Source organism: Tauraco erythrolophus, chromosome 17, assembly GCF_009769465.1.
Source record: "Tauraco erythrolophus isolate bTauEry1 chromosome 17, bTauEry1.pri, whole genome shotgun sequence".
Taxonomy (NCBI): Eukaryota; Metazoa; Chordata; class Aves; order Musophagiformes; family Musophagidae; genus Tauraco; species Tauraco erythrolophus.
In genome coordinates, this window is record NC_141481.1 from 16,811,076 (window position 1) to 16,825,967 (window position 14,892).

General features: G+C 54.5%; 1 protein-coding gene across 1 annotated transcript; it reads right to left on the reverse strand.

Moving 5' to 3' along the window:
- Positions 1–500: 500 nt before the first annotated feature.
- VRK3 (VRK serine/threonine kinase 3) lies at positions 501–9,406 on the reverse strand. Its single transcript, XM_086622285.1, has 12 exons — positions 9,303–9,406; positions 8,889–9,211; positions 7,483–7,535; positions 5,635–5,701; positions 4,768–4,852; positions 4,167–4,269; positions 3,699–3,791; positions 3,246–3,378; positions 2,379–2,499; positions 2,028–2,086; positions 1,427–1,575; positions 501–690 (listed from the first exon to the last, which is right to left on the reverse strand). Exons 1-11 carry the CDS (start codon positions 9,404–9,406, stop codon positions 1,427–1,429), a joined length of 1,290 nt encoding a protein of 429 aa, XP_086478411.1. The 3' UTR covers positions 501–690.
- Between the last annotated feature and the right edge of the window lie 5,486 nt (positions 9,407–14,892).

The following is a 14,892-nucleotide window of genomic DNA, read 5'->3' on the forward strand; positions in this document are numbered from 1 at the left end:
CCAGGAGACATCACTGCCTTTAACACTGGAACTGGACTCCATGACTCCTCCCCCCTTTGTGTAGAAGTTACTGTGGCAGATGGCAACCCTTCAGATACACAGTGTAGCAACTTTTTATAAAACTTTTTTAATTTAGGTGGCTCCCTGTCTTTCTTCAATGGCTGGTATTTCACCTGGGGCTTGGAAAAGTGATGGGATGTTTGGGGATGAAGTTGGAGTTTAGCTCTGTGGCTAAGGAGGTTATTTACATCAATATCATGAGCAGTGGGGGGAGAACACCCTGTGCAGCAGGTAGCAGGGGGCTCAAACCCCCCTCACGCCTCTACAGCAGCCCCAGAAAGGCCTTGAACATGCCAAATAACCACAAAGTTTATTACAAAACTATGTATTGCCACTGTGGGTTAAAAAAAAAAAAAGTCGTCCCTGAAATGTTCTTCTGTGCCAGGCTTCACTCTTCACAGTTCTCCAGCTGCTGCTTGCCATGCCTTGCCATGCAGGAGTGTCTTCACATTCACTTGTTAACAGCAGGGGCTCAAAATTCAGCAGTAAGTCACATTAAAATCAGAAGAAAACACTTATAAAAAATAAAAACCTCTCTCAGTTCTAAAACAGGTACCAGTTAAATATCTGTGGGAAAGGCCTCACACTGCAGAAAGCTTGGAACTCTGTTCCTGCGCAGGTTTTCTTGATCTGAAAGAAAAGGCACAAGACGGGAACGTTCAGTAGTTCAATTCCTTCCCAGGAAAATTAGGTGGTGAGGCAGTAGCTCCGTGTTCCTGGGCTTGCTGCTTAATCCAATGGCCTTGGCTGCCCTGGGCTCAAACCAGAGCTGCCCTTTGAGCCCTGGGCTCAAACCAGACCTGTCTCTGTACCGAGCCTCAATCTTGGAGGTGCCTCATGGATAAAACAGAGCACCTGGGCCTGGAGAGCCACCACCACTTACTGCCACAGGTCTGAGGTGTTAAAACCAGAGCTGGAAGCTGCTTTCTGGAAAGGAAAAGCAAAAACTACAGCCCAGAGCCTCAGTTATTTTAAAAAAAAAAAAAAAAAGAGAGAAAAAAGGACCAAATTGCTTAAGTCTGCATTTTGTTAGCAACTCCACACCCCTGCAGACTGTTCAGCTGTTGCTTTGACCCTTATATTCCCCCAAGGACAAGTATTTCCAGAAAAAATAGAGGAAACATAACGCTGTAAAAACAGGCTAAGCCTGGCTTTGTGTAGCACCGGACTGATGTCTCGACAGGGAAGGCCGGAGGGCTGGTGCTCCCTCCACACATCCCAGGTCTGTCCGGGAGAGGTTTCCCAGCCCACCCTGCTCTGTCCTCACCTCCTGCCTGCAGCACCCCGGGCCCGTGGAGCAGGTCAGCAGCGCTGTGCAGGGGCACAGGCGCTCCGTGCTGCTGCAGTCGGAACGACGGGCACTTACTTAGGGCACCATCCCGATATCCACGGAGTCATAAGCCGAAGCTTTCATCTTTTCCAGCGGCTTCTTGAAGAGCTGCCGCAGGGCCTCATAGTCAGGCTTCTCCTCGTACTCTAGGGCCGATACTTGCTGCAGGTAGCTCTGCAGGGCATCTGCAAAGCAAGGAACATCACTGCACGGGGCAGCACAGGACCCTGGTTGTCCTTCCCAAGCTGCCCCATGGTCACCTCCGGCTGCTTTCCCTGTGGACAGGTCACCCACCTGCCCTGGGCAGCTGCAGAGAGGGAAAACCAAACCAAAGCCTAGTGTGAAGCTCAAGGACAGGACAGGGAAACGACCTCTAGCCCCACGTGTTGCATTTTTAAAGCCACCAGGACACTTGCCTTTTCAGCAAGGCTCAGGAACACCGCAAGTGGGGAGCAGCTCTCCTTGTTTTGCTGCAAACAAGGGACTGGTTCACAGGAGCAACCTGTCAACAGTCCAGCTTGGTCACTGTCACCAGCAGAAGCCTTCCTGGACCTGCACCCCAGTGCAGAGAAGGTTCTAGCTTCAGGTACAGTCGATCCTTCCCCAAGTCCCACCATCACAGAGAGCAAGACCATACCTGGAATGGATCTCTGCCTGAAGCACAGTCGCAGAAGGCATTTCACATCCCCTTTGTACCTGGAATAATCAGTGCAGAGCACTGTCAGAGGAGAAGCAATGGAGCAGGCGCCTCAACAGCCTGTCTTTGGCAACAGGGCCAAAAAACAAGAGGCTGAATTCAGATGGCCACGTCCTGAACGGAGCAGAACTCGGGGTTCATCAGCCACCCCTTGGCCAGGCTCAGCCTTTACAGTGGGATCTACCCACATCCCAACAGCGTACTATGACCGAGGGATTTCTCTTCAGTCACAAAACCTCCCTCACTGCTTTCTGCCGAGCATTTCCCAAAAGAGTAGATGATTTCTCCTACTTTTCCTTCTTCTCCACCACAGTTTCTACTTTGTCCAGCTCATCAGACCAAGGCAAGAAGCCACAGAGCCATTTCAGAAGACAGTAGCCCAGAGATTCCAAGTCACTCCGGCGAGATGGTCCTGATGGGAAGGAAGAGACATTCACATGTGAAAAAACAAGAGTTTGGGAGCCATCTCAGAAGAGAAGGTGAGGAAGGACTCCAGCACAAAATTGGCAGTCCCTGTTTGAGGTGCCCCTTCTGTAAAACAGGCAGCCTCAGGAAGGGGCACAAGTCTAAAGAGCTTGACGAAAGAAATGCAAGAGCTTCACTAAGATGTGCTCTAGGGATGTCAGTCCTCCTGGGAGCCTGCCAGCTCACAGGGCTGAGGAATCACCTCCCAGCTTCTGGAGGAAGATTTGCCCAGCCTGAGCACTGGGAGGGAACAGTCACATCCCAACCAAGAGAAGAATTAGCTGATTTAAATGCCTTTCCCGCTCTCATTGCTGCAAGGTCAGAGCAGAGCCTGCTGCAAATCTGTTTTGGGCAGAGACCCAGTCTGGCTTGAAACAGATGCCTGCTCAGCCAGCAGGAAGCAGCCCTGTTTTCTATTCCTCACACGCCTGCAGTAGCCAAGGCTCCCGACGGAGGAAGAACATCCCTGCACCTCTCACTGCAGTCACTGAGCGACCTGGCAAGTCCCAACACAGCAGCACAGAATGAAGCAAAGAGGAAATAGCCCAAATAGGAACTTGGTTCCAGGGGCATGTGAACACCCGGAAAGCAGCAGTAACAGAAGGGCCAGCAGGGAGCTCCAGCTCCAGACAGCACTGCCACAGTAACAGCTCTGCTGAGCTTGGCTGGCTTGTGTCACAAACAGAGACCCACCTGCTCCCCTGTGGCTGTCCAGGCTGATAAACTCTATCGTGCCTTCATGAGGGGTCCTGCTGCCGTCCCGCTGAGCCACGTGCTTCCCCCCTGGGCAGTAACGGAACGCAAAGCAATAGCCTGCCAGGGTCACCTAGAAGACATCAAGAAGCACATATCTGAGTGTTACTGCCCAGAGCCGAGTCCACAGGCTGTACCTTTATCCTGCCTCCGTCACTCAGAAGCCTGAAACTCCCCCCCAGAGAAAGGCAGAGCTCCTTATGGCAGATTCCAGGTGACATCTAAGGCACCCTGACCACTCCTTCAGGGGTGAAGTCTGCATCCAGTGTAGCCTGCAACCCTGCACCATGGCACAGACTGCACTGCTCCCCTGGCCACCTGGGTGTTGCTCTGTCCCACTTCACAAGCCAACCTTCACTGCCATTTCCTCGCAGCACTGCTCCAGCTCCCTACCTGAGTGAGGTCTGCTGGGTTCAGATAGATGTTCTCAGCTGTGATGTCCCCATGCACGTACTCATTTTCATGGATGTACTCCAGGCAGTCTAGCTAGGAGTGAACAGGAGAGGCAAGCACATCAGAACCACACAGGCTCCCCCAGTATCCTGGCTGTCACTGAACTGGACCCTCCCCAGCTCCCCACAGCTGTGCAGAAGAGCACAACAAGCACCACAGCTCACGGCCTCTAATTTTCAAGAGTCAGGTTTCTTTCATTCTCCTTACCCCAAATTCCTTCAAGGTGGCATATTGCTAAAAGATGCTACTAAAGCTTACAACAGGCTTGAGAGATGCTACCTAGAACCCCCAAGCAACCCTCTGGATGAGCTTTAGAACATCTCTGAAAGATCCACAAGACAGTTATAGATAGAAATAAATACCTATTTTCTGAAAAAGTCTCTTAGAAAGTATCAGTTCTCTACCTACCAGCCGGACTACAATCTGAAAAGCTGCCTTCTCCCTCAGCAGGTGTAAGCCATCATTCAGGACTGACTGAAGACTTCGTCCTAAGTCAGAGAACACCAAAAACCTACAAGAGACAAGGGCTTAGCACTTAGCAGCACCTACCCGATTTGGAAACCCTGCACCACACACTCATCAAGTCATCCACCTGGATTAGAGCCCTCCCTTCAACTCCAAGTTGACCTGGGCAAACATTTTCTCTGCTTTTGTTAACAGAAAAGTCCTTGAAAAGGAGAGACATGCTGATCATGTGTTGCAGATGCACAGTCTGAGTCTGTAGCAGATAATGTTAACAGTAAAGGCAGGAATGAGGTGTCCCCTGGCCTGAGGTGCAGAAGCAGCAAAAGCAATGGCTTCACCAGCAACACAAGGACTGAAGGAAACAGGATAATGAGAGGGGCAAATCATTCATTAATAAATGAGATAGGAGCAGTGCATCAGGTTAGGAGTCCAGGGCACAATGAGAAAAGGAACAGCAAGCAGCAAGGAAGGAAGGGCGAAAGCCCAAGACGACAGCAGTTGTGGACAAAAGAGCTCAGCTGTGCCCTTCGCAGAGTCACCTCACCTGTAGCTATCTGCATGCAGTCCAAAGCCAACGCAACTGGGGATTCCCAGCAGTGGCACGGAGTGCCACTTCTTCCACTTCTCCACTAGAAGGGGAGAGAAGAGGACAGAGTGTGGGAGATGCTGCTAAGGAGCTCTAGAATGAAGGAGCTCAGCCAGGGATGCCCTTTCTCCGAAGGCCTGCTCTGCCCCTGGGCAGCTGACAGCTGGAAGCCTCTCTCGTACCAACTCTGTCCCAGAAACGCCAGTTTCACATGCTGGGGTATTGGCATGTCAATGCACATAGCACTGCAGCGCAAGAATAAGACAGAAAGGACGCTGGGAATACCGGAGCAGGCGAGGCCATGTCATTGCTGTACGGCTAGGTCAAACGAGAAGTGGGGGGAGAGTGAGGGATGGGGAAGCAGATCTTTACGGTCCTCCCAGGAGTGCAGGTTTGACATGAATTCCTCCATCACCCCTGCTCAAACACCTGCCTGTGTTGTCCAGTCAGCATTGCTCTTGCTCAGGTTTTTGGGTCAATGGAGTAAATACCAGGCAGCAGCTGAGAGAAGGGCCCATGGAAGGGGCACAGGAGATGGAGCCAAGTCAGGTCAAGGCTGCATGGCTGAACACCTACCAGGGAGATTAAGACAAAGCATGGGTAGGGCAAGAAAAGCTTCAAAACGCCAATTCTGCGGTGCCCTAAGGTACACAGAGACTTCTGGGAGAGCTGGCTCTTGGCTGAACTTCTCAGCACTCTGGCACGAACCAAGCAGTGAATTAGTTTCTTCTAGCCCGGCCTTCCGAGACCCACATAACTGATGAAAGAGGGATGCCGGTTTTCCTAGCAAGCAGCCCAGTCCCTGCCCTCCCAAGAAGCACCAACCTGTGCCTGCCTTCGCAGCTCGCTGGAAAAAGTTCTGCTCGTTGTAGATCTTGCCATCTTTAACATCCTAAAGGGAACAGGAAGGAGGAGCGTTACTTCAGCCACGCACACATCCTGCTAGAAAGGGAAACTTGGGCAGGACCGCTACCAGACCTTCACTGCTCATTTTTAAGAAAGCGACAACCCCCTCCCCGCAAAAAAAAAAAAATCAAATCAAATACCAGATCAGCAACAGAGCTCAGGTCTTTTGGTTCATCGTTTAATGCTGCGCCCAACAACCACACAAACTCCGAGCACCAGCACGGAGCTGTCTCACGTGGGACATTTTAAGCACTCCCACTCGCAACGTCTGTGGGCTAAACGCATCCAGACAACGCAGGCCATCTGGCATCCCAGAGTGAGCTCCAGTCCCAAAGCTGTTCTTTTAAAAGGAGCCAGAGGCAACTTCCTCATCCATAGCACAGATGAGGTTATCTCTGCCATCAGGCACGTCCCAACAAAGAACTACAACGTTTTATTCTGGCTGTCAGAAAGCGAAACAAAGTCTGTCAACATTGCTGCCCTTACCGAGTGACCTGAAATGCCTGTAGTTTACAGCCACTACGGATGCATTTGCCTACGCACACGTATATACATACTCAGCACGCTGCAAGCTAACTAAAGACAGAGGCTGGTATGCATGGGAGGAGGCAGCAGTTTTGTTTTCTGGCTGGTTTGATACCAAAGGCCCTGCCCACAACCGGCCAAGGCAGCTGGAGGATCAGCAGGCTCCAGACAACGCAAACAACCACGTTCCAGGGGATGTTTTATCCTGCACCTTGCCTGGTGAGCCAATCTGAGCCATCAAACCCAGGAGCCAAAATGCTCCCGCGTGCCATATCATGCTCGACAGTCCTCCGCAACCACGAGGGCTGGGCTGCGCCGCCAGGAGACTACGGAGCAAAACGCCAGAAGATGCCAAAGGTGCAAAACAGAGGAGTTGGGAGTGTTGCGTATAGAAATCATTAGTTTCCCACCTACTGGCTCTAGTTTTGTGGCACTTGGCTGTCCTTTCTCATTCACGCTGTGTTCCTTCTCCAGCCTCTTAAATGTCTCTTCTGACAAAAGGGAGCGGGATTTTTCATGCACCACCAGGTCCCCCACAGAGCCATTTAGTCATCACTGGTCTCCCCGCAGACAAGCAAACCCCACGAGCCACAGCGGACAAGAAAACACTCTTTCTGCTCTGGTGTGTGAGTTACTGGAAATCAATCAACCGAATTTCCATTGCAGAACAGCTATTACTGGAAATGGCACGTTTCCGGAGAACCCAAGTGCCTGGAAAGCTGGCTCAGAACTCCAGCTGTAATTCCTGTCTGATTCAAAGACGTGCTCTGGCCCTGCAGCATCTCTCAGCATTGGTTCCTGACACTGCCTCAGGACAGCCACCAAATTCTAACCTAACCCCTGCGGCTTCCCCAGACTTCCGCAGGGGGATGTGCACGCTTGCCATACCGGAAAAAAGCAGATCTGACATTAAGGAATCAAGACCTCTGCCTTGCACCACCAAAGTCGGTTTTGGAGACTACCGAGCTTGGTGGATTGAAGAGGCAACCTTCTGTGATGAAGGCTGTTCCTTTTTTTTATCCTCACAGCTGTCTTCTTCACACCTTTAGTGGAAGAGCCAACTGCTACTGAAACCCAAGCATGACACTCCCAGAAGTTTTATCCATCTCCTACGCTAGAAGGAGCCTCTGTGACCACTTTCCCTGAATTCCTCGGACACTATTAGCCATACAGGCCAAGCGGGTCAGGCCCTGGACGCAGTACACTATGCACTATTCCTTACCCAAACAGATAAAAACTCACAAGTTTGAGGGAGTATCTTTGCTTTTGAGGACAGGTTCCAGATGCTGACTGTGCTGTGGAAGGATGGAACAGATGTGGTTACAGGAGCACGGAAAAGAGGTACTTGCAGTGTCAGCTGCATCATTACACACAGCCTATGCAGCTGGCTTCTACTTATTCTCTTCTTCTTGCACTTGGTCTTTCAAAAGCATCCTCTGCGACACCGTGGTCCCAGATTACTACAAAATAATTCTTACCTTGCTCCAGAAGCACAGCACCCCTGACATGCTTCGAGTGCAGTTCTGCTTAAGTCACAGAAGCATCTAGGCATGGCTACAGTAGTGGGGTGCTTTGAAGACGGTACGTAAAGAACAAGTCATTAGCAGAATCTGAAAGGCACCCCCAAACTCAGTTGCTGAGCATTCCCTACAGCTCACTTCACAGCTTGCCAACTCTGTAAGAGACGCCAAAGTCCCTTCTGCTCTGCATGGATGTTGGAGATATACGTGGCCTTCCTCCTCCAAAAAGATCTGCAACCGTTACTTGCCCTTGGGGTAGTTCCTCTGCTCCTGCTGTTAGGCTGAGGGCTGCACCCAGGTTACGTGCTGCTTGTCACCCAAAAGGTGTTTCTATAAAGGCACCCTTTGTTATACTAACACCACCAACAGTGATCTTCTCTTTTCTCTAACGTCACATCTTTTTAAAGACACAGGTGGATGCTCAGACTTTGTTCTACAACAGCGTAAGTAATGACAAAGAAACTAAAGCCGAATACTGGGCAAAACTTACTAATGGAGAAAATTCCTAGTGAAGAGTGTTTCCAAGTTAACAAGGGCGAATAAGATCTATTTTTTTTCCTTTGGAAGTTTATAGCTAGACTGGAGAGAAAAAGATCAGCAGTCACTAAACAGCTGACGAGCAGCCCAGATGACATAGCTGGTTTCTTCTGGCCCTCAGAACAGGCTAAGAATCCTGAAGTGACATTTCGTCCATACTGACACCACCCACAACACAGCAACTCCTGTACGGTGCTGGCAGCACGTGGGGCCCGATCCTAAAAACCAGAAAGAGGAAGCACGGCCCCTCATTTTGTCAATTAACAGAGCAGCCCAGCCCACGCCAAGGCCCGCGTTGGGATGCCCAGCGTGGGAACGCCAGACCCTGCAGGCCAGCGGGTCGCTGCCTTCCCAGGGGACACCCGCAGGGTGTCATCACCCCCCGCACCGCCTGTTCCCGGGTTTAGGGAACATTCTGGCGGTTTAGGGAAGCCCCGACAGCCGCCACCGAACACGGGCAGCGGCCGCAGGTCCCTACAAACGGCCGGGGACCTGCGGTGCCCTGCCTGCCCTGACCCCGGCCCTGCCCGCAGACCATCCCTCTCCTCCCGAGGAGGCCGGGCGCCCCGCCCGCCCCGGACCCCACAGCACCTTCGTACATGAGCCCGCAGCCGTCCTGCTCCAGGAGCCGGACGAGCCTCCACTGCCTGCCGCCCTGGTCCGTCAGGACCGCCTCCGCCGGCAGCGGCACCGCCGGGCCGGGTCGCGCCTTGCGGGGCGAGCGGGGGCCGGGCCGCGCCGGGGAAGGCCGCGGGGAGGCCGCGGGGCTCCGGGCCTGCTGCAGCGGCGGGGCCGGCGCTGGCTCCTTCGTCTCCTCGTCCCGCGGCGGCGGGGGCAGCCTCTGGCCGCAGGCCGGGCAGAAGCGGAAGGCGGGCTCCACGCCGCGCCCGCACTGCGGGCAGAACCGGCTCGGCCTGCGGGCACAGCGGGGACAGCCGTCAGCGCCCGCCCGCGCCGCGCCGCCCCGCTCCCGCTCCCGCTCCCCCTCCCCGTCACCGCCGCCACCTCGGGGAGGTGCAGGCCGCCTCGGGCCCCGGCTGCTCCGCCGATGCTGCTCCCGCCGGCCCCGGCCCGCGCCGCCCGCGGCCCCGCCGCCCGCGCCCCGACATCGTCCTGCCGGCGGCCGCCCCGGCCCCCGCCGCTCCGCGCATGCGCCGGCACAGGGCGCCGGTCGCGCGTGCGCACGCGCCGCCCGCGGAGGCGCAGGCGCCCGGCCGGGGGGGGCGGGGGGGCAGGGGGGGGGGCGGGGGGGCAGTGGGGGGGCGCGATGTGCGGGGGCGCCGGAGCTCACGGCGGTTTCTCGGTGCGGCCGTCCGCGAGCCGGCCCCGCGGCGTGGGCTGGCGAGGGAACAGGCAGGCAGGTCGCCCTTGGCGAGCCCGGGCCGGAGCGGCGGAAGGAGCCGCTCCGGAGGAGGCCGGTGGTCACCTCGGGGCTCCCTCAGGGCCACCTCGGGGCTCCCTCAGGGGCCGCCTCACGGATCCCTTCTGGGCCACCTCAGGGCCACCTCAGCGCTCCCTCAGGGGCCACCTCAGGGGTCCCTCAGGGCTACCTCAGGACCACCTCAGGACCACCTCAGGGATCCGTTAGGGTCCACCTCAGGGGTCCCTTCTGGGCTGCCTCAAGGCTCCCTCAGGGCCACCTCAGGGGTCCCTCAGGGCTACCTCAGGACCACCTCAGGGCCACCTCAGGGATCCGTTAGGGTCCACCTCAGGGGTCCCTTCTGGGCTGCCTCAAGGCTCCCTCAGGGCCACCTCAGGGCTCCCTCAGGGGCCACCTCAGGGCTCCCTTAGAGCCACCTCAGGGCTCCCTCAGGGGCCACCTCAGGGCTTCCTCAGGGGCCACCTCAAGGCTCCCTCAGGGCCACCTCAGGACCACCTCAGGGGTCCCTTCTGGGCCACCTCAAGGCTCCCTCAGGGCCACCTCAGGGCTCCCTCAGGGGCCACCTCAGGGGTCCCTTCTGGGCCACTTCAAGGCTCCCTCAGGGCCACCTCAGGACCACCTCAGGGGTCCCTTCTGGGCCACCTCAAGGCTCCCTCAGGACCACCTCAGGGGTCCCTTCTGGGCCACCTCAAGGCTCCCTCAGGGCCACCTCAGGGGTCCCTTCTGGGCCACCTCAAGGCTCCCTCAGGGCCACCTCAGGGATCCCTCAGGGACCACCTCAGGGGTCCCTTCTGGGCCACCTCAGGGCTCCCTCAGGGGCCACCTCAAGGCCACCTCAGGGCCACCTGAGGGCTCCCTCAGGAGGTGTCGCCAGTGCTTCCATTTGGGATTTGTCTGTTCCTTACGAAACGCTATCAGCAAAGCTGCTTAAAAACGACCTTAGGACTGTAGAGCAGGTCCTCCCGAGTTAATGAGTGCTAATCAGGTGCCCTAATCAGAGGAGTAACTGTGTGCTCAGTGTGCGGGCCGCCCCTTGTGCACATCGTGCGCCGATAAACCTCAGCCGGGCGCTGATATGTCACCGCAAAAGCAGCACAGGTGCCTGACACCTTTTGCCTCCGGAGGGATGCGCCCAAGGTTTCTGTGGGAAAGGTGCCTGGCACCCAGACCTCCGTGGGTCAGGGAGGAAGGGAGCAGGTGAGGTGTGCACAGCGGGGTCACGGAGCTCGTTGTGCTGGGGAATGTCTCCAGTGAATCGTGTTGCTTTCCAAAGCCCTTCCCAGTGAGCCATCCGAACACCACGGCCGTGGGGTGCAAGCGGGAGCAAGAGGGAACCGGGCGGTGACGATGGAGAGCCAAGAGGCAGCGGTTGCTCTCACAAAAGCTTCGGGAGGAGCAAGGAATGAGCTTGGCGTGTGGCCGATAAGGACAGCAGCAGTGGAAGGTGGAGTAAAATGACACACAGGGTATCAACTCCATGTCTGAGCCCACCACGGAGCCCCCGGGGCCTGGAAAACGCTTCCCCAGCAAGGTATTCCGCACAGACCCCATCCTGCTGCGGGCTGGTCGCCCCTTCCCAATCTCTCCAAACACCAGGATGTGTTCCTAATGTTCACGAAGCATGTGAAGGACTCCCAGCAAAGCCAAAACTCTGCCGCGTGGCACTGGGAGGCACAGCACCTGCTCAGATTGGTTCCTGCGGCCTGTTGCTGGGATTTTCCTTTGAAGCACGTGGACGCTGTCAGGAGCGACAGGGCAGGCTTTTTTTAAAAAAAAAAAAACTTTTTAAAATAGTGTTAATTCACGATCATAGCTCTATAGTTTTGTTGGTGGTTGCCTAGGGAACAATGATCATGACCTGATTCCATTCCTTTTGGGCAGAGAATATTCCATTCAGTAAGCAAAAATAGTCGGTGCTTTAAAAAGTCAAACCCCGTAAAGCCAACGAAAACTCTGAGAAAAAAATGGTGATGGGAAAAGGCAGACAGAAAATTGTGGAAAAAGACAATTATTTCAGATTTATTTCCAAGAGCCACCAATCACGGAAGAGAAACCACCCCCCCCTATTTCGAAATAATTGAAAGTAATAATTAGCAACGAAAAAGGAAAGCTACAATAAATGGATGAAAAGGGGAAAGTGAAAAGGGAAAGTGATTTTCTCTGCTCCGTAACTGGTAATTTGCATCAGCAGTGCAGCAGGGCAAGCTGGGTGCCTGCAGGTTCTGCTGTCGCTGTCGGGATTGTGTCCGTGGGCATTGCACCCTCCGGCTGTCTCAGCTCAGCAGGAAGTTGCTCCCTCTTTCCTGCCTCGAGCACTGAAAACCACCCTGGAGTTTGGGCTGGAGAGCGGGATGGACTCCCGGAGAGCCTCTGGAGAGCAGGATGGAGCAGACCCCGTGGTTGAGCTTTGCTGCTTTGACCCTTCAGGCTCTCAGGCCCCACGGGTGCGTGACTTCGCTGCGTGTCGGGGCGTGCAGGAGGGGGACGAGGAACTGGGGAGTGCCGGGGGCTGGTCCCGGAGCCCATCCTGGCTCCAAATGCTGGGGAAGCACCACTGGGCTGGTGTGTCCTGCGCAGCCGCAGTGGGGTGGGACCAGAGTAGGGGGACTGGGACCACTCCAAGGCTGAATCAGAGCAAGGAACAGGGATCTTGTCCTTGTCCTGTTCTCCCAGAAGCAGCCTGGGAGCATCTCGGACCTGCCGCAGCCCCAGCAGACCACCCCTCTCCTCTGCGCGCTCTCCTGTTCCCTTCTGAATCCGTTCGCACGCTTCATCTCCGCAGCAGATCTCTCCCGGCCTCCCGCGGCATGGTCATACACGGGTTGGAAAGTGCTTCCCGTCATTTGAAACCAGATCCAGCCCTGTGCTGTTCCCTAAAGCCTCCACTTTAGGAAATGAAAAGATTCCTTCCTTTCTTCTCCCTCTTAGTGACCCCTCCCCAGGTCCCTTCGCTGTGGCACTGTCAGGCTGTGGCGTGCGCCGAGTCTCTTCCCCGGTGGGAGCTGCTCCATCTCTGGGAGCTGCTCTGTGTCCAGGAGCTGCTCGGTCTCCGGGAGCTACTCCATGTCCGGGAGCTGCTCTGTCTCTGGGAGCTACTCCATGTCCGGGAGCTGCTCTGTCTCTGGGAGCTGCTCTGTCTCCAGGAGCTGCTCCATCTCTGGGAGCTGCTCCATGTCCGGGAGCTGCTCCATCTCTGGGAGCTACTCCATGTCCGGGAGCTGCTCCATCTCTGGGAGCTGCTCCATCTCCCTGCTCAGCTGCTTCTCTGCCTCGCTGCCCTGTGCTGGCCGCACAGCCCTAGCCGTGCTCACACACCACAGCGATCCCAGCGATTCCTTCCCAATGCCCTTTTCCCGTGGTTCCCAAGGCAGAGCATGCATGCCAAGCACTCGCAAGGACTCCAGCCTCTCCTTCCTGACGGTCAGGAAGGAGCCGGGCTCGTTAGAGCCATCGCTGCACACGCGTGGGGTTACTTGTACATCAATTCAATCAATTTAATCAATTTAATCAATTTAATCACACCGAATTGCATTCGATGCCTGTCTGCTCGGCCGCTTGACGTCGTGCGATCCCTTTCCAGCTCTCCACTGAAACACCGGATAGCGTCGGTGAGATCCGCTCTCCTGTGCACCTGTATTGACCAGCACAGGTCTGGCATGGATCCTGGCCGTGAATTCCTACCCGTGTCTCCTAACTTTTAAGCAGTTCATCGCCGTTAATCCACCTCAACGTCCCGAAAAGCTTTTGCAGAGAGATTTTTGTCAAAGTCCCGCAAAAAATCATTTGTATGTTATCTGATTCATCATTATTGACACCTTCCACGGAATTCTAGCAGGATTTTTCCCCTCAAACCTGTACTGGACATTGCCTCAGCAGAGCGTGTTTATCCACACATTTTTCTAATGCCATTTTTTGCTTCCGTCTTTCAGCAAATTTGCCTGGTACCAAATCCAGGTTTAAGATGCCAGAATTTCCTGGATTCTTAAAGAGTCCTTCCTAAAATTTAGCCTAGTGTTTGCCTCCTCCCTCTCCAGTGGTGGGGAGGTCGGGGACCTGCTGCCTCCATCCCAGTGGCTGTGGGCTCTGCCCTGAGCACACGCCAGCCCAGTCTCCTGCCAGCCACAGTGGATTTCCAGCACGATTCCGGCTTCTGACGGGTTTGCAAAAATCCACCCGTGTTAATTTTTATGTCGTAAGCAAATCACACTCAAAATATATTTTCATCTATCTGAATGTGGTTTTTAACTTGCTGGGGTTTTTGCATCTTGCTGTTTTCCTGGTTTGAAAAAGAAAATGCCAGTTTGGGAAGAATTTTTACTTTATTTCATTTTATTCATTTTAATTTTATGATTTATTCGTATTTTGGCTAGCTTGCTTGGCTGTTAAACCATCCTCCTCCAGGTTCACTGTGGTGTTGCGTCAGGGTATCTTTTGCTACAAGCCACACACCCACACCAGTGTGTCCACACCCGGCCAGTATCTCCCTCTTATTTGCAAGTATTTTCCTCTGTGTTTGATTTTTACTTCTTCCAGCCAGTTTCTTTATTTTATGTACTTCCTGCTGACAAGGATAAGTAAGCCTGCAGAGATTTTTCACCCTTGACTACACCAGTTCATGGCTCAGGGGATGCCTTTTCTTGTGGTTCCCTAACTGGGAGCTCCAGATGCAGCCATTTAGGATGGCTTTGCTGTGCCACTTCCCTGCTTGAAGTCCCCCCAGGCAGCGGTTTCTTGCTCTCCCAGCCTCCCAGCCTCCCTCAGCATTTTGGGGATATTGTCCCCATCCTCTCTGGGTGGTTTATAGGCCAGCCCTAATGCCCTCCCCTGTTCATCCTCCGTGTTTTGTGCGGATTCATGCAGATTCTTGATGCACTCGCATCCTCATCTCAAACAGGCTGCTCTCCTCTCCCTGCCGGGATCGCAGCCATCACAGAGCGTTTGATCCCGTCCTGGCAGCCTGCTTTTTTAACGTCCTTTTTTCCTGACTCTTCTCATTCCTTTATTGAAGGGACAGAGTTATGAATTTACCTCTGGATGATTCTCCACCCTGCTGCCCATTTGTCTCACCCACTGTCCTCCATTTAAAACCTCTCCTGTGATGGTTTTTATTTTAAGGGCTAGCACCCTGGCTCTGTTTTCCTTTATCCAGAGCTCCTCTTTCCTGGAGATGCTCCCTCTATCCCGAAAATTTCATTATTTTTCTTCTAAGCCAAA

Excerpts from the sequence above, each read along its gene's own strand:
- VRK3 (XM_086622285.1), bottom strand. The coding sequence starts at position 9,406 with ATGTCGGGGCGCGGGCGGCGGGGCCGCGGGCGGCGCGGGCCGGGGCCG. Across the intron at positions 9,212-9,302 it reads GCGGCCTGCACCTCCCCGAG|GCCGAGCCGGTTCTGCCCGC; the intron begins GTGGCGGCGGTG and ends CTGTGCCCGCAG. Across the intron at positions 2,087-2,378 it reads GTGGTGGAGAAGAAGGAAAA|GTACAAAGGGGATGTGAAAT; the intron begins GTAGGAGAAATC and ends TGATTATTCCAG.